General features: G+C 35.5%; 1 protein-coding gene across 1 annotated transcript; it reads right to left on the minus strand.

Annotated features, from left to right (window-relative positions):
- Window positions 1-942: 942 nt before the first annotated feature.
- Rrp6 (exosome component Rrp6) lies at window positions 943-26,246 on the minus strand. Its single transcript, XM_067103478.1, has 18 exons — window positions 25,483-26,246; window positions 22,937-23,061; window positions 22,117-22,228; window positions 21,757-21,840; window positions 21,425-21,615; window positions 20,484-20,670; window positions 19,974-20,117; window positions 17,056-17,246; window positions 16,357-16,513; window positions 14,492-14,640; window positions 13,964-14,126; window positions 12,563-12,784; window positions 10,963-11,109; window positions 9,698-9,817; window positions 8,155-8,328; window positions 5,888-6,061; window positions 4,617-4,880; window positions 943-1,093 (listed from the first exon to the last, which is right to left on the minus strand). The coding sequence occupies exons 1-18, from the start codon at window positions 25,555-25,557 to the stop codon at window positions 1,067-1,069; spliced, it is 2,706 nt and encodes a 901-aa protein (XP_066959579.1). The 5' UTR covers window positions 25,558-26,246; the 3' UTR covers window positions 943-1,066.

Raw genomic sequence — 26,246 nt, forward strand, 5'->3', positions numbered from 1 at the left:
GTCTGAAAACTGTGGACTTCTCTCCGGAGTGCAACCAAGTGAACTATATTTACAAGATCAGATTGTGCATGGTTGCCTTCCCAAGATCACTGCAGTCATGAATGGGCTCACTGACCTCTTAATAGTGTTGTTCTAATTCAGCTCACTAGGGTTCTGAAGGCTAAGACCCTCTGGTTCTATCTGGTCCCTTAAGAAATAAATTGGATCTCCTACCAAAGAAGAGGAAGACCTGCTAGCCTGCCCTGGTGAGTGCTCACGGGATCATGTGTATCATTTGCACTGAAGGCACCAAATGCCAAACTACAGACTGAGTATAACTGATGAACATAACACATTCTGAACCACAGTCATCCTTTATCCTTCCTATACAATTCCCATGATCACCTGAAGTCTATGAGAGAGCAAACACGCACTATCATGCGCACACTGGAGGCTCTGGATGAATCTCAAGCAATCCACGGGCTGCACAATCACATGCATGAACTCTTGTCATGATACCCAGGGTATCATAAAGTGGTGACTTGTCTTGGGTGAACTCACTGTCCATACACACAAAACCTAACAAGGGTGGTGGCAACTTGATTTCACATACCTCTGCTGCAGTACAGAAGTGAAGAAATAGTCTACGGCAGTCCTCTGGTCTAGGAATGAGCATGAAGACTCGAGGCCATATGCACACCCAAGAACCCTACCGTCAACCCTACCTATGGCAGACATCTGACCCAAAGGTGAGCAAACACTGCCACTGACCTTTAGAGGGGTAAATTTCAATAACTGATTCTAACTTACACTGAGGAATACTCCCTGCATAAAAGGACATGGATTTTATTCCTGTAGGAACAATCTTCAACTTCACAAGATTACTCTGCTAAACTCAAATCATACGAGAATTTTTTTATTACTTACATAAAACCTAAAATAAGGCTATATAACCCCATTATATCTAGTTACCATTTATTCCAAGTGAAAGTACATATATCTGAAGGAAAAGATATGTACAAAGTAAAACTTAACATTATCCAGCGGCGAATTGCTTCATGATCCCTCTTCATTAGAAACTCTGAACTCACATTTTTCCACGTCTCTTTCCCCTCTGTAATAACAAGAATGCAATTATAAAAGCATGGTAAATTTACACAAATTACAGATATCCTTAATTTATATATACTTCTTTATTCTCCAACATCCTCAGATGAATAATTCTCCCTTGAAGGTGCCCACTACTCACATTTACCTTGTCATTTGCTCCCCCAGCGGTATAATAAGACTATAGTGTTAGCACTGACAAGAGAAATTCAAATCTTCATTTATTCATATTCTATTAATTAGATAAAGTTGGTAGAGCATGTTTTAGCTTGCATTTATTCTGAAGTAGGATGAACCCTTGCTCATAAGGTAACAAGTACGTGTTCTTACAACACCCCTCGGTTAGAGGGATGGTGAATGTACCATCTATTGACTAATAAAAGCCAGACTGGAAGCTGTAGGTAATTAACCTACATGTGGCCCAGCAAGCAAGATTAAAACTTTGCCACTAAGCAAGAGAAGACAGAAAGCGGAAGGAATACAGTTATTTTTCTTTCATCTGACCTTTCAACAATGTAAACCTTAGACGGCAAGCTATTTTTTCCAGGCAGAGCTCAAGCAGTTACACAACAAGCTGAGCAGCCACCACAGGCCTTAAGGATAACACATCAAAGGAATTGTGGGCAATGTCTCTCAGGTTGAAGGAGGGAAAGGTGGTTTGGCTGCACTGAAATCACTGAGTACAGTACCTTTAATACCAAGAAGTTCCTGCTAAATGCTACGAACTTAGCATTTCCCAACTTTGTGAGCCTTCAGCTGAGGTACAGAGTTGGCTCCCTCACAGAGATGTCTCACATGCCCATTTGAAGACTTCTTGAAGCCAGAACGAGACAATGTTCTTAAATACATCCTTTTTGTGCCTGCTGGTACTAAAGAACAGTCATTGATGTGCAGGCCTAAAATATAAAGACTTCCTCGGGCATTATTGTAAAAGTCGTATTTGATCTTGAGAAGGCTTACAATATGAGTTGGCAATAAGACATACTCCAACTACAAAATGGGTATTAATAACATGATTAGATTTACAGTAATTTTTATCAGACATATTCATCCACATAAGTCTGAGAAACACTCTCGAGGCCTTTAATTCAGGAGCAAAGTATTCCACCTGAAGTATCCTCACTGTTTTTTAGTAACTATTAACAAGCCTCCTCTCTTATAAAGTCTTCCTTGTCAGTGACTTGCAGCCTAGTGCATTAGCTATAACATCACATTACCCTATAAACATTTGGTAAGGTCTATGAATGCCATCAGCAAATGAGCTGATGAACATGGTTTTAAATTTTAAAAATTTTAAACATATAAGTACAGTACCCACTTTTAATTGTGGAAAGCATTATTTTACCTTATGAAAAGGAGTGAAATTTGATCCTACACTAAAATAGTTAAATCATATTGATGGCCTGAAACTGAAGGTTAAGAAATCTTTACATATTTTCAAAGCTGTATCTGGTTTAATCGGTAAGCAGATACAAAGTCATTATTGAGGTTGCATGACTTACTGCATAGGTCCAAGGTTAAGTATGGTAGTCAATTATATTCTTCTGCATGTAAAATTAAATTAAAAGACATCAATGATGTACATAAGGGCCTTACAATATGCTCTGGTTCTGGTGCATTTAGAACTTTACCTGCTGAAAGCAATTACATGGCTACTACTGATCTGCAAAAGGATGAGTTGGGTCTGAGGTACTTGTTTAGAACTGAATCTGCCCCCAGTAACCTTTCCTTAAATGTCCTAAAAGAAGCTGGTGACTCAGAGATTTAGTTAGCCAAGACCAACTAAACTTTTACAAATTAAATGAGCAAGTTAATGACAACTCTCTTAGAAGGTTAGATTTAGGAAGTTAACCACTCCCATATCCCACCTTGGATCATATCAAATTTCCATGCCCAAAATCTTTTTGAAAGAAGAACACTCCAATATAAGAGGTTAAACCCAAATTCCCCAAATGTGTTGCCATTCATCGAGATTATGTGGAGCTGTTTGTCAATTTTTCAAAGTCGGAGAATGACGCTAGATCTGCTTTAATCCACACAAATGAATCTTACATATCTATGTTACCTAACTGCCTCTGCATTTACCTCAGAATTAACAGCATTAGTTAGGGTTTTGGAACTTGCTTTAAATAGTAAGGGAAAATGCCTATCATATAACTCTTAAGAGTTTATTAGATTCTCTGAAAGTTCTTAATAATTTCCACCCTTTATTCCTATAGAGCTCACAATTGGCTCTTTAACATTCCTTGTTTGAACAAAACTTAATTTCTGCTGGATTCCCTCCTATGGGAATTCGTAATTTCAGCTGGATTCCCTCCTATGGGAATTTGTGATAATGGTTATGCATTAAAACAAGTCCACCACTCAGAAATGAAAAGACCAATAGTCACATTTCAAGGAATAACGGGTGTATCTAAAGACACACGATTGCAAGGATTTACGTAAACACACTGTACTGTGTGGGACATAGGGGAAAATGCCCTCCTGTTTCGGTGACGAAGGATTGAAGAGCACATGATCAGAAGTTATACCAGAGAACTACATTCTTACCAAGGTCATTTACCTCACTGGTAAGTTTATGGACCGATTCAACACATTTAACACTCAAGAAGAGGTGGATCCAAGTAGCTACATCAGCATACTCATTCCAATCCCAGCTCTGGACACCCATTCAAAAGAACCTGGAACTCTGATCTTTAGAGTAACCGGTTTTCATTACCAATAAATCAGTCTCAAACAATCAGTAATTGTACTCATGATGGCTATTATGTCCCACAACACTTTGGTCATAAGAGTGATATTTTTAATATATCCTCTCTTATAAAGGATACCAGATTTCAACAATCACCAACTGTCTTATCCCAACTGAACAAGGATAGTGAAGAGCTACAGGTGGTTCAACTTAAGTAAAATACAGTATGAGGTTTGCTCAGTGTAGAGAAACATTAAAAACTTAATGTTATTTTCATTTTCCCAAATACAAACCTCTTACAAAGTGGGGAGTGTCTATTATTCAATCCCTTTGAATGGTTTCTCTCTGAAAGCTGCTCTAGTAACAAGTATGAAAGCATAAGTTCAAGTGCCCTCTAAGAAGCTTTTCTAACTGTAAGAACGATTTCGACTGAATTCTCATGATCATGATTTCACTTCCTGCCAATACTACCCCATTCTGAATAGAAAAGCCCAAGTAATATTAGAAGTTTGCATTTAAGGAACAAAACACTTATTCTACATGCTGCCTACTTTGTGAATGCAGTAACTCATAGTAATAATAATAATAATGCATTTGATGTTACTCAAAATTGTGATGAATAAATGAACTGAATGCAAAATAACTGGTATAGTTCATTTGGTATGCTGATATTCATAAAATTTGTGAAAACAAAAATTTTACAACAACAGGTGAGCCATTAAGAGTTAAGTAAGTCTAAAAAGTCTGCAACAGTTCTGAAAGTTGCTCCCTTTTTAATCCGATAATTAACCACAAACTTTAAACAGTCCATTTTCCAACACTATCTCGTGATAATTACCTTTCCTTGAAATTTATCCTTAAATGGCCTCTTGTGGGATGCCTTGAGTCTTGCTTTCTGGAAGATGCTATAATCTGCAGAAGCGTAGTCAAATCCTGAGGGTTCATCATTTTCCTCAGACCGAGAATCGGATAGTTCCCCTTCTTCATTTTCACCGTCCACATCACCCTCCTCTTCCACTTTCACTTTTTTTGGTGGAGTCTCGTCGGTTGTGCCGGTGGACGATCTCTTGGTTGCCTTATTTTTGGGCTTCTTCATCTTCATCTAAATGGTATTAAATATTGAAGTCATGGTTATTAACATCCTCACAGGAAAAGACTAAAATAATATGAAATAAATTCAATATAAGAGGTATCCAAAATGCATCTTCCATGCTGATGGTCTTGACTATACAAAAAAAGGAATTTACAAATATAAAAACCAACAATGACTTGTAGTATTCACATTTAACCAGTCTGAAGTAGAATTGTCTGATTTGCAAATACAAACATAGTTGAGCCGATTAATGGGAAAAAACATGAAATTTCAATGAATAAACTTCCTAACCCTGTATATCTACAAAATTAATATCTTCAAATGCATGTCAACAAAACAAATCTACAAAAAGTTTCATTTAAATCCCATTAGGAAATTGTAGTATCCAAAAATATAAATGTCTACATACCTCACCCTAAGTGATTAATGATCTCTCTCTCATTTATACTACAGAGGTCTGGTTAAACAAATCATTTATAACTAACTCTCATTTATACTGTACATTGCAAAACCTGATTTTGCCTCTAAAGTTACTTGTCTACAGGAATATATTTCATATTCTTCATATGATCCTAACACTGGAAATTATGGTGGAGCATTGATTTTGGCCTGTTACATTTCAAACAACTGTATTCAAAGGCTTACTTGCACACATCAGCAGTGTAAATATGTTTATAGAAAATATATGTTGTCTATGGTGAGAATCAATTTCACATCTAACTCCTTGAATGGAAGCGTGATGTTTAAAGTACATAACTTTATGGAATTACTACTGGCTAGAGTAACTGTAATATTAACAGCAGACTATACTATTTTGCCATTAAGCAAATGGAAATATTCCTGCCTCCCTCACCACCACCATGCACCTCAAAAATTTATTAAACCAACATGCTTCAATTGGCAGCAATGAATGGGAGTATTATGGACTTATAAATGTGAATAAATAATTTAAACAGCTGAATCATCTTTGCCAGAAGAGAAAGAGAGAGAGAGAGAGAGAGAGAAAAGCCACCTACCTCATCTCCAAGAATTACTTTTTTTACATCCTTTTTCTTTTTCTTAACAGGGTTCTTCTCCGTCTCCTCCGGAACATTACTTGACCCATCAACCATTTCTTCATCAGATGGTGGTGAACTAGGTTTCAATTTGGGTGAAGGTTTTCCCGAAAGACTTCTAAAATGAAGCAGTAACTGAAAAGGAAAATATATTTAATCACTTGATGGCAGCAATCCTCACTTAAAATAATCGGGCACTTTAATGCAGCCACCAAGTTAGAATACTTTACTCTTTTGTGGTTGCCCATGTTGAAGTCATAATAACAAAATTATCAGAGATGATTTAAATTGATTTGTGACAGTTTTTAAAAGATCATTTTTAAACATTTATAAAAACAAATATTTCAGTATGAATAGTCAACCTGAAGACAATTATTTACTTATGAAAGAACTCTAAATGATTTGCTGAGACAAAATTATACTGACTGCAACTCTGCCTTTACAATATTAGTAAATTCACAGGGAAGCAAGCCAAAATTTCTGCTGTTTAGGATTATCAGTCCTATTTACTGTGTGATTTTTTTCATTAACTCTATTCACAGCCTTAATTTTAAACATACCCTAAGCACAGAATATACAGTCCCAAGATGATTTACCTATCAAATGCAAAATATTTCCATTTAAGTCCCAGAGTAAAGTCAACAACAAAATGGTAAATCAAGTTTGGTAAACAACAATGGAAAATTAATATTTAAGAAGTGCAGTCTGATTTTTATTTCTATGCAAGGGATAAGAGAAAGGTAATGGAATACTGCACTACTATGTAGTCATCTCACAAGGCACAACGAAGAAGGGGAAAGATGGACCTAAACCCAAAGGAGGTTACAAAACAGCCTCTTAAAGGAAGATGATAAAACTTTAAGAATATGGAAGGAGAAATAAACAACAGAGAAGAAAACAGGCATAAACATTCAGTGAGCTATGGAACCTATGGATTAGTTATCTCCACAGTAAGTGAAAATGTCTGGAACAACAAAGTGGATAAGAAACAGCAGAAAAGATGTCAGTGGGGGAACATATAAATGATGAAAATGGAAATGAAGTAACTAAACTTAAAAAGTAGCTGAACAATGAAGGCAGAAGTACTCTAAAATTCTACTGGCTGAAGATAACAAATTCCTGGAGGATATGACTATAGAATGCAATGTCCGAAGAGACCAAGACATCTTGGGGAAACGAAATATAGAAAAATCCCAGGCCACTTTGAATTGCATAAACTTTAAAAGCAGTCACAGAACCAGTCATTGATGAACAGACCACAATGTATAAAAATATGAACAAAAAATAGGACAAGATGAGTTTGAAAAGGCTATTACAATAGTAATGTACACAGGAAGAAGGGATGCCCCATAGTGAAAAGCATACTGAAATAATACCGCCGGAGCACGCTTTGCAAATACTGGAGAAAGTACAGAAAGAACATTTTTTACAAAATGAGAATGTCAGTTTTGTTTCTTGTAAGATATTTACATCAGAAGCAGTCTTTACAATAAAGCAACTATAGAGGTGCCATGCCAAAGGGAAGAGGTCACATCACATACCGAATTTGTGGATCTTGAGAAGGCATTTTACAAGGTCACATCACATACCGAATTTGTGGATCTTGAGAAGGCATTTTACAGAGTAAAAAAACAAAGAGTTCAGATGGGCAGTAGAAAAACACAGGGAACTGGGGAAGACTTATTGAGCAAGTAAGTGCTGTGTCACTACAAAAGATCTACAGAGAAAACAGCAGCCAGTGTATCAGAACATTAGCACTGTTGGTGTCCCAAAAATATCAAGCACAAGTCATTTTTTTTTTTCATCATAGTAAAGGAAGATACTACACACAAAAACAAAATAGAAGTCCTTTAACCGTTCATTTACAGATAACTTAGTATTAACAACAGAATCAGAGGAAGAAGTATTAACAAAGAAAAAAGTTGGTATAGCATAATGGACAAGAGGAAATGTAAAATTGATGTGCCCATAACCAAGCTTGTGGAGACCAGAAAAAAAGCAAATAAAAAAGTGGACTCTTACTAGGCTTTCCCAAAAGAATTAGTCTTACATGAAAGATAAGTATTTAGCATTCTTAACTCTCATAAACTGGCCCAAAGGGTTTGTTATAAATGAGTATGTCAAATTTAGTTAATAGACTGCAACTCCTTAAAAACAACTCTACATAAATATAAACTGACTCAAGTTCCATGGTACAGTATATCAACTATCCAAATTAGAATGCTCACTTGGCCAACACGCTCCGCATCATCATTACTTTCCGTGTCTTGGCATGGATTTGCACTCATTCGAGCTGATTCCAAGAAGGAGTCAATTGCTTGGTGAGTTATCTGTCTTTCATTGGAAATCAGTGCTTCCTGTGGTTCTCTCTTCATCGATGCAAAGGAGACTTCCGGCAGGTTCTTAAACAAAAACAAAAATTGTTACAAATCACAGCTAAAAACACTGATCACTTCCTAACTATATCTACCCCATCATGAACAATTTGCAACTAAAAAAAAAAAAACTTTCATTGGATTTATAACAAAAAATGCTTTACAAGCAACCCTAACAACATACGGATACTTTTCAAAAAGATGTCCCATAGAGCAGCTATTCATCAAAAAGCAAGAGTATGTAATTACATGCACAAAGGAGTTACATTTTGTTCTGTATATTTATTTGTTTGCCTCTTTCTTAGCAGTATTAAGAAAATTGTGTTTACATTTTTACAAAAATCTGATTCTGGGAGAGAGAGGAATATAACTTTAGGCGAGGAACCTTTTTTTGGGGGTGGACTGCTAAGTCTGGGTGGAGGTTTGCAGTCTCCATACACCTTGTTTAGAGGGAAATATTATGATGTGACCAATACACTGTAATTTTTTACTTTCTAAAATTACCACATATTTTTAAACTTATGGACTCTGGAAATCAGCTGTAACAGGAGATAAAATGTTATCATTAACAAGGTTTTCCTGTAACAAGCAAAAACGTTAAAATACTGTTGAATCAACCTTGCTACAAGTGTAACTGTCATTCTTAGAAGTCCAGTGAAACTCAAAATTTTCCTTGAGATCATAAAAAGGAGGCTTTTGATGCATATCAAAAGAAAAAGGATACATTTTCAATGGCATAAAACTGCATATAAGTGACTCCTATATGTAATACTAACAAGTTAAAAATCAACTGCTGTAAATACAATTTCATAAAATGAGGATACACTGAACACCAGTACTATGGATTCTTAATTAAAAAGCACTGGAAAATCTTCACAATAATCCATAGCTTCCTATCATAAAACGAAGAATCATCAACACAAAGATTACTATAACTTCATAATCATAAAAGGATATAGTTTAAAATTGCTCCTGTGCATCATTATGAAGGAGTATCACACCACAACTATTATTTTAAGGTTAAATTTCCTTTCCAGTGGATGTGAAGAATCTATATGAATGAAATAACTAAAGACTACGGTATTTCTGCAATCACTTACACAACCAGAATTCTCTCTTATACTAATAACGTATAAAGTCTATGCTTTAAGGTCAAACATTTTGAATACTCATGGTCAACCTACAGATAATGTAATTCCCAATATCTGTCATATTCCATGTTATGCCTTCAAAACGCAGGCCTTAATCACCTAATAGGCTATGTACACTTAAGTTTTCATGGGATGGCTTCCATTTTGGTAGTTCTTAGCAAGCCAAACTTCTCTTGGTAAATGAGGAAAACTAAACTCTACAAACAATAAAATATCTTTGTATTCAACTCAAATACAAAACTTACCAATGGAGCAGGAGCCTCACTGTTTTCATTTTCTTGTCTGAAAGCTCTTACTTCATCGTCCTTTTCTGCTTCCAAATCTTTCTCTGTATTTTCAGTCAAAGTTAAGAAGTGATCCATAATCTGAAAGTACACAGAAATGGCTGTTAAAATTTAGAGAGAGAACTTCCACACAAAGAAAACACTACGAATATTCTGTCAATGTATTTTTATGCAATGTTTTCAAAACTTACTTGCTTTACAAGTAATACAACAAGAAAATATATCAAGTACTGTATCTAAGCTATGATAAGAGCCATATCTTTCAAAGTTAAGCACACATCATCATCAAAGTATTTTAAAGTTACTTGAACATTTATGCTCTAGAATAGCATAACTGTTCAAGTAACTTTAAAAGCGCATTGCTCAAGAATAGCAATGCGATTCCTTTGAAAGTAGAACATACAGGCAGTCCCCGGTTATCGGCAAGGTTCCGTTTCTGAGGGTGTGATGATAACCGAAAATCGCTGCTAACCGAAAATCGGCAATTTTCTGGGCTTATTGGCGCCAAAAAGAGCTGATTTTTGATCGGCACCTCTGTTAGGTATGTATCGGTGCCAATACCCAATTATCGGTGCCAATAAGCGGAAATCAACAAATACGGCGCCGAAAATTGCCAATTTTTGTCACTTGACAAGCGCCATAAAATCGGATCGCTATTAACCGAGCTTGCCATTAACCGGGGACTGCCTGTACTATTAAACTTATTTTGAAAGAATTTTTTTTTCAGTAGCCTTAACGAGCAATTTTTAGTCCATTTTATTTCAGAAGATTCACTTAAGACAATACAAAATCAAGCTAATGTGTGTTCTTGCACATGGATCTTGCCTCCAACAAAGTACACGCAAATGTTTCCAATACAAAACATGATACAAATAAACATATACTCAGTCCATATTGTCAAGTGCTTAACTCAAAATAATACTATGCATCACCCAACAAAACTCAAATACGTAGTACTCTTTGCAAAACAAAGCTGACGCAAGTGTTGTTTTCACATATGAAAATCACTACTGATCAGACGAAGTATCACTATAAAGCATACTGCAGCTAATTCAAACTACTGGACATAAGAAGATGAAAAATACAGAAATGAGGAATAAACTTTTGTTACATAAATATAATTTGAACTAATTTGTATGTAAACAAAATTCATGAATACCTGAATATCTAAAAATGCTAAGTGTATTTTTATCAATATGTAACTATGAATGCTAGTTGAAACTTACCCTCTGAATACGATCTTGATCTGCACCTTTCTTTTTCTCTCCCTCTATGAAAGGTTTCATTTCCAAGTAAGTTGTGTACCTTTCAAATGGACTAATAAACTGCTTTGATAATTCATAGTGTCCTTTCAACTTGTGATCTAAATTAGTCTGTAAATAAGAAAAAATTTTATTATAAAAAGCCTTAAATGCATGTGCATATTTCTTTGAACAATGATTAACTTTTCATACAAACCCATAACCCATATATGCTCACATTTGCGGTCCTCAATTCTCAAAGACTCCAATGTCATTTCCTAACAGACAGAGGAAGATCATTAGTAGTATGCAGCACATGCCACCTGCACCCACAGGTAGCCATCAATTACCCTCCTCACTTTGGATGTTGTGTGGAAATGAAGCTGCTGTCAAATACCTTCTCATAACCAACAAAATTCATCTGGAGACTTTTGGTTAATTCATAAAATTAAAATACACAGATGCTTCATGTACACAAAACTTAAGCATGAATTACTCTAACATGGAGAGAAATACAACATCAAATAAAGAGAGAGAAACCCATATTTAAGGACAATAAAGCAGTTCCTGCTAACGCTCATTCCCCAATAGAAAAAACTCACCAGCCTAGAACAATGAAAAAACTTCAGTAATAAACAGTTATACAGGTAGAGGCATTTAATGTACAGCAAATTATAATATCTGCATTATCATAAATAACTGCCAACTGGTTTCACTTTGTTGGGTAACAGTAATTTTTTTTGATAATATGGTTTGCAGCTATGATAACCAAATTCATTTGTGAAAAAACTAACTTGGATATTTATGTGCATATCATGTATCTGTAAAAAATTCTACTTTGGTTTATAAATTAAGGGATTAAAAGTTCACCAAAACAGGAAAAATGTAAAGTAATCTATGAAGAAACTGAAACATTATTATGGGGGATTAGGGTTAATTAAGTTGGATGATTTATGATTGTTGTAAGCTGAAGAAATCTTTGAAGTTGCTTTAATAGAAAATTATAAAGGAAAGCAAAGAAGACTGTGTTGTGCTTCCCAGTTCTGAGGAAAATGAACTTTTTGATGCCTGGTTTGTAAAAGAACATTTATGAATATTACACTTTCAAACTGTTATAAGTCTGTCTTGCAGATCATCACATCATAACACGGCTGCAAAAAATCTAATGTTAGATATACAGTGCCTAGGAGATGCAACAATGAAACAAATTTGATCAACACAGTTACAAAAATATACCCAAGACAGACTATTCAAGATAGAAGAAAACCAAAGTTGGTTAGATTTTGTCTAACGGTAAGGAGATTCTTACTTTGCCGAACAGTAAGGAGACCTTACTTGACAGAGACCAAAATGAAAATTAAGTGTGTGAGTGGGTGCCTACCAGTCGGGTCAAAGTACTTTTTAGTTAACCACAACTGAGGTACTTTGGAGATATGCTGTTAATCTGTAACCTAAAACATGAAAGCATCTTTTTATTTACATAAAAGAAACAAAACAAAACTACTTAAATCTTCAAGATGAAATAATGTATCTATGGTACATAAGCATATATACTCATTACAAGAACTACATAGGAATACAATACCTTATAGCATCCAAACATCTGCGATAATTCTTTGAGTGCTACTTTTATTTTGTGCTCTTCAAACAAGTCTCCAAGTAGATTATCACCTGGGTTAATAAGAACTGGCAATCCCACAGGGTTTTCCTCACATTGTGATAAGTCGTGCCTGTTTATAAGTTCAGACCCAAGGTCATCTGTTGTTGGACAAGAGGCGAGCTGAGTTTCAAGAATTGATGGTTTGATCTGTAAAAGAGAATAAACAATAGGTAAACTAATTCATAATGAAAGCAAGCCACAAATCCACCTACCATTGTTTATACATGAAATCAGACTGAGGTTACAAATTTAAATAAGGTGCCACGACAAGCAACAAGATTGACATTGAAAGTAGAGGGTACTGGAAAGAAAGTGCAAGTGATTTTTATCACACAGTTCAACCAGGCAGCATGTAAGAATTCTTAACTTTCATAGGGTTGAGCCAAAGTTTTTTTTTATGATAAAATTTATGACTATCTAATATATTGCAGTTTTTTACAAAATCTAAAAACGGAATAAACCAAGAAAGATAGAGATTCTACAAAGAATTTACTTCACTGATCTGTCACCAAATCTTGATGTTCGAACTGATAGGTTATGTCAAAAAACCAGATCTAGACTGAAAAAAAAGTTATATCAGAAGAATTTGAAGTTTGTGTAGGCATCCATCAAGTACCAGCAATGTAATGAAATTCCACAGGAGGGCTGGGAGAGGACCAGAGAGCTGCTATATGCAGAATTAAAGATGTCTTATGTTTAAAAGATGATAATGGAAATGAGGAAGAAGGGACTGAATATAAATGCAAACAAAACCAAGGTTATGGTAATCATAAGGTGATCATAAAGTCCAACAACCAATGTATTTTATGAAGGTACTGACGGGGCACAGAAAGAGTGGAAAGATATTGCTTGACTAATGGTCAATAAAAGCAGGCTACTAGAACAAAAACCTTAAAACAAAAATCTATGACATGCGAGACCAGCAAATTATAAGATGTGTGTATGTACTACTTAATACAACAGAAAAATTATTCCTGAACTACAAACATCAACTGGCCCATCTCTTGAAAGAAGCATAAGTGAAGCTGGGAGAGACTTTTAAACCTGGTCAGCAAAGAAAGTAAATCACTAAACCAAGCAATACTAAGTTTGCTATTCCAAATAGGAAACATAAGAAGAGGTATCCCCTGTGGTATGACATGGAGACTTCTTCAGCTCAATTAAAAAGCAGCCACAAACCTAACCTACATAGAAAAATACTGTGCAGAATATCCTGAACAATGAATGGGGGGAAAACAAGATGGAGGGGCCACAATTGATTAAGCATAACTAAATCAAGAGGGTTGTATTTATAAAATAACCTCTTACTACATAAGCAACACTTACATCTATAAGCGTTTGCTGTCTTGCTTCCCTTATGAGCGTATGCATCGTTAAAAGTTCCGTCTTGACCAGCGGGGGGATGGGATTACAGCACGCAAGAATTCCTTGCATTTCTTTGGGTAAAACTTCACAAATTTGCAATAACATGTGTTTAGGTAGCACATACCTGTAACAAAACAAAAGATTAACTGCATGCAAAACAAGATACGTAAGAAGTACAGTAACTCTTTTAAATGCATCCTTTAAATGTATGGTTTATTTCTTTATGCACTATTATGCAGGTTACTGTACACCATAATGTCCAAAAAAGGTAGTGGAAAAAATATAATTGCATAAGCAAACTGGCTAAAAATTCCTGATAATTAAATCCTGACCTTAACTTACAACAACAAAGAAACAAAAAGAAATTTTAAAATAATTGCACAAAATGCAAATAACCTTTACATTGTACCATAATTTCACCTAAATTATACTGCATTCACTATATATAAAGTATTTTCACAAAAGAGATAAATTACCACTGTAACATACTCTGGGCTTTCATCCTGTTCTCTTGCAACTCGGTCTCGCCATAAATACAATGCCTGCAGCGCAAACATCTGTCTGGAATTAAAAGTCTTTCTGCTTCGACGGTATATTTCCATGTGACTATCAGGACCAATAATTGGTTTCTCATACCTCTGCAAAAAAAAATATCAATATAAAACATTTCTTATACAAAAATACTCTCTTTTTTTCCATCCTATAAGTATGCAATATAGTATAGCTATCATCATTACCCAAGTGTCATTGAAAGTGGTGCCTGCATCTGCAGAATTCAATTTATAAGATATTTTATGTTCCACTAATTCCATTCATATTATCCATGTCAGCAAATGGGCACATTTGGAAGGTCTTCATTGCTTGTAACAAAATATTACTGTCACCTACTATATAACAGCAAGAAAAACACAATATAGCAAATTATTATGTAATAAGCATTTTTCAAAGATGTAAACCTTGAGTCCGTTATTATAGTAATGTACTCAAGTGCTAGCCGGAAACGGTCAATGCAGCTTGTTATTATCGTAGACAATGAATAGGGGCATATACCACTCAGGGACTAGGCAGCTCACTTTTTCCTTCTGCACCAAGGACAGAGCAGAGTTGATATGAGGCGAGATTAAAATAAGACTTTGGGTTTGGGTATCTAGGACAAATGCAAATTATTCTCATAACTTGTTATTTGTTCCTACGAATTACAAACCCTTGTCTTTATTATATAGTAGACTTGGCCTTTAGGTGGGAGGTCTCCACAACTGACACTGTTCCTTTACCAGCCAGAAATGTCATTATCCTGGTTATGATAATGACAAAGGGGGAAAAAACTAGAAAAAGTGGGAACAGACCCAACAGAAGTTGGACACCAGTGATTAGCATAAGTACACATTCACAGACTGTACAGGGGATGGACACCAACCTCTCTCTTGTCTCACCACAAGCGGAGGCCATGGGTTTAGTAACCCTGGCCAGTGTTTCTCCCGCAGACTAGGATGTCTGGAGAGGAAAAAATAAAAACATACCCAGAAAGAGCAAGAGACCATGGCTGACAAGAATGACAGAGAGATTTTGAAGTTACAAAAGTATCACCTGATGACACTAAGAACTGCTTTTGGGCATTCTTACACTCAGTTCCATACTTCACCTACTGAGACCAAAAAAAAGCACTCCCCAGGTCAGATCAAGAATATAAGTCTAACCCCCGAAAAAACATCACAAAGAATGAGGATCTACAGTCATGGGAGACATAAAGCAACCATATACACCCCTTAACTCTTGACCTATTCATTTGCGTCCTCTATTCTTAGACCAGCCACAAAGCACTCTAACTGCCAATAATAAAATGAGTAATCCAAAATTCAGGCAAACCTCACAATTAAGTTATTTCAACAGTCCCACAAATACTCTCCACAGAAGTTAGTGTCCCAATTACAATATTACAATTATTTTCATTACTCTTATTCATATGTGAATACAACATGGAACAAGCCACAAGAGTCACCTGGCTATGCAGGTCCCTCGAAACAAAGACCCATTTTGTGGGAGAAGGAAAACAGCAGATTGATATTCTTTACTCAAACTCATAATGTGATGTGGACAATCTTGAAACATGCAATGAATTAAAATGCATGATACGTGGCTCCTATGTCACCTATGTCACGGATCTAAAGACAATAAATGAAAAATGTGAAAGTACCAAGCATCACTGTGGTACAATCTCCATTTTATGAAAATAATAATTTATTTCAAGAACCATTTATGTGAAGACATACTACTGTAAAACTGAACATTTATAAAACTTAGAAACTTTTGTGCATTCATTCTATAATATATATATAAAAAAAATTCATTCTTACCTTTGTGCATATTTCAGCTGATCGGCTGTATACGGCAGTTATCAGATTATTCAGGTTGTTCCCCTTTTGAATCAGTTCATTTCTCATCATGTCAAATATGTACAACAAATGATGAGAATCTTGTCTTGCATAGTTGGTAAAATCTTCTGGCAGTGGCCTGAGAATAGAATGAAACCAATACATGTTAGTTTGTAATTTTATACTTATAATTCAGATGGAAAAGTACTTTACCATATAAACTGATAAATGATTTTGAAGGGAGAGAGAGAGAGAGGGAGAGAGAGAGATCTTACACTGAATGATAAAGAACAATTTTGTTTACGCTACAAATTTTGGAATTACTGTTAATATCTTGAAATAAGTGTATGCTATACTACAGGGTCTTCATTACTCATAAAGTATCTGATAAGCTAAGAAGTTAGTCTATAACAGAAATGGGAACAATGTGGAACATTCATTAAAAGGTTTAACAATTTCGCACTTACCAATGATCACTATTCTAGTAACATTTGTAAGCTTGTAATTACATTTCCAAACCTTTTAAATGGTTTTACAATTTTGCACTTACCAATGATCACTATTCTGGTAACATTCATAAGCTTGTAATTACATTTCCAAACCTATCACTGTACATCTGTCTTAAGAATACATTTCCAAAACCTATCACTGTAAATCTATCTTAAGAAATGACAATCTTACCTTATTCTCCAGTCAGCTCTTTGATACACTTTATTTGCCTCAATACTACAGAAACGGGATAAAAGAGCTGCTAGAGATCGGTGGGGGTATTCCAATACAACAGCTGCTTGATGAGTATCGAAAAGATTGACAATGTAGACACCAAAATCACGCTGGAGCCAGAAGATGTCGTGATCTGCTCCATGAGCTACCTAAAAATTGTAAAATCAAAATGAATGTTTAGAACAATCAAAATAATTTGTGAATGAAGTAAGATAATTTCTCAATATTAACATGCTTTACATCCATGGTGAGTACCCACTGGAATCATTGTAGATGTTCCAATAATTCTTTTTCTTCGGATTAAAAGATTAATATATGTATCCGTAATACACAGATTCAAAAATCTCCACTGGGTGATTTACTTCCTCTACCAAACATGGAAAAGATTGTTTTGTGTACTGTTTAGTAACACATTTTTACTTCCTTAACATACAGATGGTAAAATGACAGATGCTCTTTACTAAAGAAACATGATAGACTTCAGTAACTAACAAATCAATTAACATACTCTAGATTTTGCTGTGTCCCAAACACTTAATTTACAACTAAAAATAATTAGTGATTATGCCCAACCGCCACCACGGGGGATTACCATTTACAAGGTGTCTTGCATGGCACACAGCTCCAATTTTCATCTCTTATTTAACAACAAATCCTATGGTCATGCCGTTTGGGCCAAACTTGGCAGTACTGTTACACTGCTTTTATAGATACAGTAATTATAAATATAACTCATGATTTGGGGGGATCTTTTGGAAACAGACTGTGTGTAGAAATCTTTCATGATATTTGGACTCGCAGAATTTTCATCAGTACTTGAAATGATATCTGTTTGACTATTGTAGGGTAGAAGTCAAGAAAACTAAAAGTTTTGTAATCCACAAATGCATAAAAGCCACAAATACAGTATATTAGCATGTTTTATCAATAAAAAACAGTACTGTACACACAAATTCACTGTAATAGGTTAAAAATTATGCTTTCAAACTGCAGACATCATCCACAGTAGAGAAAAACAAAGTTAAGGTTGCAAGGGATGCATGTAGTGCTGGAAATAGAGGAAACTAAAAATAGCATTGTATATATACTGGTTTCTCTACATAGGTATTGGTTAGATTCCTTTATGCTGAAAATTAACATAGGTTGGAAAAACTCTTCAGAACTCATAGATATATAAAAAATAACACAAAAAAGCAAATATGGTAGCAGTTGCTAAGTGTAACTTTCATTACTAATACATACGTGATGTAGATATAAAAGGCAAATAATGTTCACCAAGGGTATTTTAGCTAAGCTTAAACTGTTCTATTATCCAAGTGCGTAACAAAAGGATAGTTAATTTAAGCTTTTAGCATAAAATATCATGACAGGGTACAACATACCACATATACAACTGAAAGTCAATAACAAACAAAAAATACAGGACTGTATGAAGAAGGAAATGCGTCAGATAACAAGTTTACATTAGATACTATTGTATAGGGATTGGGCCAGTTGATAGCTCTCATGGACTATTTTCAAAATTATAACCCAATAATAATACATTCCTTGAAAGTGAGAACAATGTCAGAAGAAGCAATTGTACTGTATATATCAATTTTTAAAGAAACAAAAAACACACCTGTCAAAAAAGAAATTTCAATACTGTATATTTCCTGCAGGTCAAACCCAGACTCCACTCCTTTCTTTCCAAACCATACACCTTTTCCTCTCTTGTAGTAACTAAAGCTAAAAGATTACTCTTCTCCTCCTAGTGCCCCTTCTCATGCGGAACATAATGACGCAGTGGGTGAAGCTCCTAACAATCCATTTCTAATTAATGAATAAATAATGGCAAACAATTTTCCAAATATTTGTCTACTGTGTGTGTGTGTGTGTGTGTATGTACTGAAGTGTGCATGTACTAACTGTAAGCAAGATTTGCATCAGCTTGTCTGTGCTGCATCAGTATAACATCAACAACATTCAATATCACCAAGTTGTCATGTAAAAGACTTAGTGGAAGGGTATAAGTATTACCTTATTCTTACATATGTATACAGTGAATGATATTTTAAAAATTACAGTAATGTTGTCTCAACTGGAATTATTTAAAAAATTTAATAATATATATATATATTATAGTATAAAAAACAAACTGTAGTACTATAAGTACACAGTACAATTATAGTACAGTACAGGTGCGGTGCATGTACCATGAGTAGTCTCTCTCTCTCTCTCTCTCTCTAATAACCTATACTGTACTGCTCACTAAAAATGATGTACTACATATACTGCATTGTACACAGTCTGATAAATACGCAACTATTTATGTTGAACATCAGTAAAGTTTCTGGCCAACAATACACTGTTCACTATTAGGACTCGAGAGTTATTCATAATTTTTTTATTTTCACAGGGGCTGGCTCCCCCAATTCCTGAGAGTTTTGAGGGGCAACTATAAAGCTAAACGTCCTAAAAGTTCTCCTACCTATTACCTGGTCTCTACTTAAACTGAATTCTTTTACAGCATAAACCTTCAGATACAAGAAACTCAATAAAGAGAAGGATATCTTCACTAACATAACAGACCAAGCCAAAACCTCACAAGGTCCATAAAGCCACTCCAAAATATAATTCAGGTACCATGGATATGATATAACGATTACACTTTGCACTTGTAATACATTTTCCAAAAACATTTGTAAACATTTCAAAACTATTTTAACTATAATGCATCTTTCCTAACCTCTGTATGTCACAGAAGTTTGTGAAACTGAAATTAACTGAATAATCAAAGCTTGTCAGTTAATAAATTCAAAATAAGGAAAATAGTGCTGACAGAGAACAATCACCTTGAATAGCTCAAAAATAAGTATTTAATTTAAGCATCTTACCTTTGTAATTTTTGGGTCTGTGAATACTTCATTAAGAATTGTTAGCTTGCCTCTGAGCGCCAATGGATCAACTATGTAGTCCATCTCTCTAGTTGATATTTGCATAAGACATGCAAGTCCTTGATATGATCTATATGAGTGATGCTGAAAGGGAAACATTTTGTGAGTTCCTGTGGTTATAATGCACATGTCCTAGCACTAGGTGCTTCTAAATATGGATTTCTTCCTAATGAAAAACTGTATTATTAGTTTTAAAGCTGTAACACACCAAAATGAGTTCTTGATCAAATGGAGATCGTTACCTATTACTATTGTAACTTTATTCTCCATTTACTACCCTGTATGTAAAATGCTGTAAAGATCTGAAGTGCTCATTGCGGGAAAGGTTGAGCTTTCCCAAAAAAACTTTAAACCAATATCTAGTCCTAAGACTAGGTCTTCATTCCCTCTTATTTCTAATTTGACAGTTTTCTTTATTATTCTAGTCAGTATTGCAACGGTATACTTTACCTCTATATCAAAACCAAACTCTTTGCACTCTTTTAGTTCTGAAACCATTCTTGCCAAATCTTCCACAGTTTCTACCATAATAATAGGAGTATCTGCAACTGGATTAGGAAGCTGAGGGGTTACTGGTTCAAGCTGTGAAGTTGCAGGGTTCCAGTGCTGCAGTTCATATTCATATGGATGTGAATAGCTGAAAGAAAAGTTTGCAGCTTAACATTCTGAGAACTAAAACTTCTAACAACAAGATTTCTAAAAGACTTTAATCATTAGAATAACTTAAGTTTTTTATGTCACATAAACTGTTGTTTAAAGTACTTTTACTATTACTGCAAACTTGTTTCCCACTACCTGAGAGCCATGTCTACTCTTAAAGGGCTCACACAAAGGATCTGTTCTGGACTGAGGTGAGAATCAAAGCCAACAAGAAAAGGACAGAGAAACAAATATAAAATAACGAGAGCAATGCAAATAACCCTAGAATCACCTATATTGGAGTTCCCTTCTCCCAAACAATGGTAATTACCGTGACTAGAAATGTGACTCAGAGTTCTCAATAAACTACTTTATTCTTATGTCCAACTGAATTTTGTAAACCACGAAATAATGACTTTAATTTCTGCCTCTAAAGTGAGACATAATGACTTTAATATCTGCCTCTAAAGTGAGACATTTAAGAGAGAATATTATTACCTACATGTAAATTTTAACAATGTTTAGCTCTGAGAATTTAATTAAAAACTAAAGAATTACATATGATGAATTCAACAAAACCAATTAACACATTTTATTACACCTTCCAGAAACTGGAGCAACTGACATACTGTCTCTAAATAAAATCTTACAAAATTATAACAGTTAAATCAGGAACTTTCAAACCTATAAAGACTTTAAGCAAATCAAAGTATTTCAGCTCAAAAGTCTATTGTGATTCAACCAAAACTTACTATTCTTTTCCAGTGTCATCAATGCACAGCATAATTGAGAGAGGCTTTATGTTGTTGGGCTTTTCTTCTATCAGAGGCAGGAAAGGTCTCTTATGAGAGTTGTCTATCTTCTTCTCAAAGAATATTTGGGGTTTCTGAACACTGCGGGATGCAAGGAGAACAACGTTCTTCCCAGTAACAATGGAAGGTCCCTAGAAATTAGGAAAAAAATATCTATTTAAACAAAAAGTATTTTCATTTAATGTTCACAAAAGTAAAGAGGAAGAAAAAGCATAAAACATAATACAGTAGATGAGAGAAAATCACTTGATTCTCCCTTTTATAGTACTCACCTCAACCTTTTTCAGCCCGGAGGGATCAAGGATCTCTGCATCAGCATTCTTCCTCAGACCAGAGGCCTCATCAATATCTGAATTCTGAAAGTAACACATTCTTATGTATATCTGAAGATCAGTATTTCAAGATGTACTGTAAAAGCTAAAATTTATCCAGCAATACCATCTGCATCTTAAACTCTGCAACTACACAAATCAAAGCACCTTATCAGAATTGAATTATAAATCTAATTACATCAAACAATTCCAAAAATTCAAATTGCAAATATGCTTAAAAAAAGGAAAATAAAGCTTTAATAGCTACAAAATTTTCAATGGCTATCATAAAAACAGAAAAGTACAAATAATCTGACTTACAATCCTTTCAAAGAGTGCATCATTTCCCTCACGAACCATGTCAAACTGATCAAGTAATTTGTGCCGCGTTAGGCCAATTTTGATATCCTGGTGTTTGAATATATTGCTAATCCTGAAATAAAACAGGCCGATATAGAAGTGCAGAGGAGTGAAAACTGAACATGTTTAAAACAGAACTTCTTATGATCACAAACACTTCAATTCTACCATGAAGAAAGCATATGCAGTACAGTATTCTTCATTCCAAAATACCTGCCTTGGCAATAAATACTCTCATACATACTAGCAAAGTCAGCATACAAGCCAAGCAAGGGACATTTTCCTAACCTGATGCTGGAAATACTGTATAAAATTCAAAATGTGTAAGTTTACACAAACCCATACCCTTAAGAATTATAATGAACATGTGCAGTTCACCAATCAATACAATTACAGTGCAGTAGTTAAAATGAGAGATCTGAGTGTGACAAAAAATTTTCAATCATAAAAAGCCAAAACTATAGGGGATTTTTAAAAATTTCCCTAACTGTAGTATCTGCTACTGTATTTATTTCATAAAATGAAACTGTAAAACTATTGCACAGCTGGCAACTCAATTCCCTTTCTTTAATTGTTATTTCAGTCTCATTTACAAACAGAGCACTGACACATCACTTTTGCCCAATCATATAAAAACTACCGTAATGATTTCTACGAAATGAAAAATAAAATAATGCAGTATAGCAAATATATCTAACAAATAAATTAATCACTAATGGTAGTAAGATCACCAAAAACTCATTTTTAATGCTAACATACATAAACATAATACTGTACTCACAAAGACATCAAGCTGCCATTGACCTGTGCTATCGTACGCTCCACTCCTGAGTAGTCTCGATAATGATGCCATCCTGAAAGCTCACCACTAAGCTTCTGACAATTTCGGACACAGACCATGACATCCTAAAATAAAAATAGAACATGAACAATACTCTCCTTGGGAAGAAGCATCACATAATAAAGATGTTGATACCAGCTTTGCAAAATGAATAACACACTCCAACTAAAAAAAAGGTACCAGCACACGAAGAACCATAATGGAAGTGAGCTACACAAATAACAAAACTCATGGAAGACCATTCAACAGAAAATTCTTCAGATAATATAGTTATTAATGGTTATTACCAAAACTTTTGAAAGAACAGAAATGACCACCTTGCGCAATTCTTATTTTACCATCTAGGTTCCTGGAGTGCTGTTGATGTCTACACAGAACAATATTCCAACAATAATTCAATAAAACACCTGGAATATGGGGATTAAAAATGTAACCTTTATCTGTGTGTATACAAGAAAACCTCACAAGCAACGACAAAGTTCATGAAATTATTATTAAGTTTATGCAATTATTATACGATACACTTCAAGTGCTGAAAAAATTATTTATTGGTGTTAAGAGTAAGATCAGTTGCTTTACAACAACACTAAGAATCGCTATATACCAGTGTTACAAATGTAGCCTACTACCGAGAATCGTGGAAAGTATGCATAGACTAGTGGCAGATTACCAAATCAGCCTTTCAGTCTACTGACCAATTCATTCCAGATCTATGTCCCCCACTGGTGAGAGTTCATTTTCCATTAAAAAGAGCAAATACCTTAAACAAAAGTTGCAAAACCAGTTAAATAATTTCCAGTTACTCCCCCCTTACAGAAGCCCCAGTTTCCGAACACTAAGAAACCCAACATTACCATTAGATACATAAATAACTGCAATGAGTTAGGTTACTGCATTTCTGATGGAAATGAATATCAAATATGTCAGAAAAGCCACATTTCAGTTTTAGACTGAAGAGTCCAGAATGTGATAAATTTTAGCAGCTGAGTACTGTATATAATACAGCCCCATAAACTAAAGATGGTAAGTATCTTGGTAAAAGCTTTAGTATGATTATTGTATTAAGTATAATAATATTGAGTATAATAAGTAGACTTAAGAGCATAGAATAGAAAATCTGAGTTGTGATAATACAGTAAAATAGCCTAATACCAAAATGGGAGCCAGCTGAGAAAGACAGACACAGGCTCCACTAACAAAAAACCTAACCTTTCCTAGAATAGTGTGTCCTGACCTAACCAGACCTTACCTTCCTAACCTGACTCAGGACACAGTGCCCTGACCTGGCCGGAGGGGCTCTGTTCCCCTGGGCCCCCAGCCCAAAGTAACACTGAACATTGGAAACATGGACTGAGTTCCGCTCTGGGGTAGTGTTACAGCCTGCAACCAACATTCTTAAAACTACCTCCAATAAAACTCAAGACTATTACCACAGCCTGGTTCCCACCAGATGGCGACAGTAATAGCCTAGTCTTTTGTTTGTTTTTACAATCATCACCAAGGACCTTTACTAAACATGGTGCAAATTTTGCACGTAAATTGAGTTACCATACCAGAGGGGGTAGATCTAAGCGGTCCTGGTCGTTTCGGCCGTAAGTCACTTAGGCCATAACATCCAAAGCAATGTAAGAAGTTATGTTTATGGTATTCACCGTTATGTTTATGGTATTTAGCGTTTTTATTTTATGTTTTACGTAAATCCCCAAGGGGCTGGTACTAAACACGGTGCCCATTTTGCACATATATGTGCTTACAGCCTAAATGACTTACGGCCGAAACGACCGGAATGCGATCTAAGCAGTAGCTCCGAGGTGGCGATTTCCTTCTAACTTGACTTTTTCTAGTTTTTTGGTTGCTAATTATGGATTTATCTTCAATTTTTGTTGCATGAATGTAATTAACCTGTAATTAACCCCTGAAGTCCATCCAACAAGGGGTTTCCATACACGATCTTCACAAGACAGAGCACGGGTATGTCTGTTTGGAACGGTTCATATCCCGTCCGGCAAGTGCAATAACTTCTTAACATATGAGTATCCCCCCGGGCCAGTACTAAACACGGCGAAGGGACATTCCATCCCCCGATGCCAGTACTAAACACGGCAAAATGCATTTAACTCCCTCCTGTTGGCGAAAAAAACCCTCTAGTTTTTCCCCCTCCAGAGGGCGCCTCCTCAAAGTAAACATGTCCACTCCATTTCTGTTCTCCCCCACCCAAAACCCCAAATTCCCACGGTCCCCCTTTACTGCTGAGTAGAGTTAGGGGGCAAATAGCAGTTGGCCAACAACAAACAAACTCACCACCAGTATCAGAAGCCCTAAAAGTGTACAAAAAACCAGTTTCCAAGGTAAAAACAGGCGTGGAGCTAGTACTTAGAATTACCCCAGAGGGATACAGTGGTAGTCTTCAGTTTTACCCTAGCCTACATCCAAAGTGTAAATTACTTCAGTAATAACATCTGTTACGGCCCGTTAGCCATACTAACCTTTATGTAATCTTCCACAGTTTTGTTTACAAGGAAGACTTCCTTGCAGCTCCCGTTCACCCTGTCAGCTTCCATGATTGCAATTAAACAGCCTGCAATACGTCGTACAGGCTACAGGTAGGCACAGACTAGCCAGGGGTACCCATGCATGAGGTAACTTGACCTAGCCTAACGATTACGGGCAAGTTTGGGCAACTGGCTGTACTTTCCACTTCTGCCGGTATTAACTGCCTTTTATACGTTCGAGCTTCACCCTGAATTCATGGATGCGTCTCCATAAGTTTACAATAACCTAAAAACACTAAAGTAAGTTGACTAACAACGTGTTGTTTGTTTACAAAATCACTCTCAGGCTCTCAGCTCTTCTTCTTCTTCCTCAGAGTTCACAGTCCCGTCGACTCATTAAGACGTCTGATAATTTTTACTATTTCCTCTGCATGAACTTCGACGGCAAATGCCTTATTGAACTTCAGAATCAACAGTAGCAACTATTTATCTATTATTTTCTCAATATTACCTGCAGAATACGACACTATGGGGCAAACATAAAAGAAACATGTGCAGACATGAAGATGGGTGGTCAGCCTAAATGACTAAAAAATAACCCTACAAGTAAATGTAAATTACGAAGCTGAGTATAGAGTAAATTCATCAATGTACTTTTTTTGCCTCTTTCACACTATGCGTTTTTTTATCCGCACACGAGGCGGGCTCCGCACCACAGGTATAGCGGATTAAACCCGCCGATACTGCGGTCGCCGTAT

The sequence above is a fragment of the Macrobrachium rosenbergii genome, chromosome 5, assembly GCF_040412425.1.
Source record: "Macrobrachium rosenbergii isolate ZJJX-2024 chromosome 5, ASM4041242v1, whole genome shotgun sequence".
NCBI lineage: Eukaryota > Metazoa > Arthropoda > Malacostraca > Decapoda > Palaemonidae > Macrobrachium > Macrobrachium rosenbergii.

Coding starts and splice junctions, on each gene's coding strand:
- Rrp6 (XM_067103478.1), bottom strand. CDS start 25,557: ATGGAAGCTGACAGGGTGAACGGGAGCTGCAAGGAAGTCTTCCTTGTA. Junction 16,514..17,055: donor AGAGCTGACTGGAGAATAAG/GTAAGATTGTCA, acceptor TTCTATTCTCAG/GCCACTGCCAGAAGATTTTA. Junction 14,641..16,356: donor CAGCTGAAATATGCACAAAG/GTAAGAATGAAT, acceptor TTTTTTTTGCAG/AGGTATGAGAAACCAATTAT.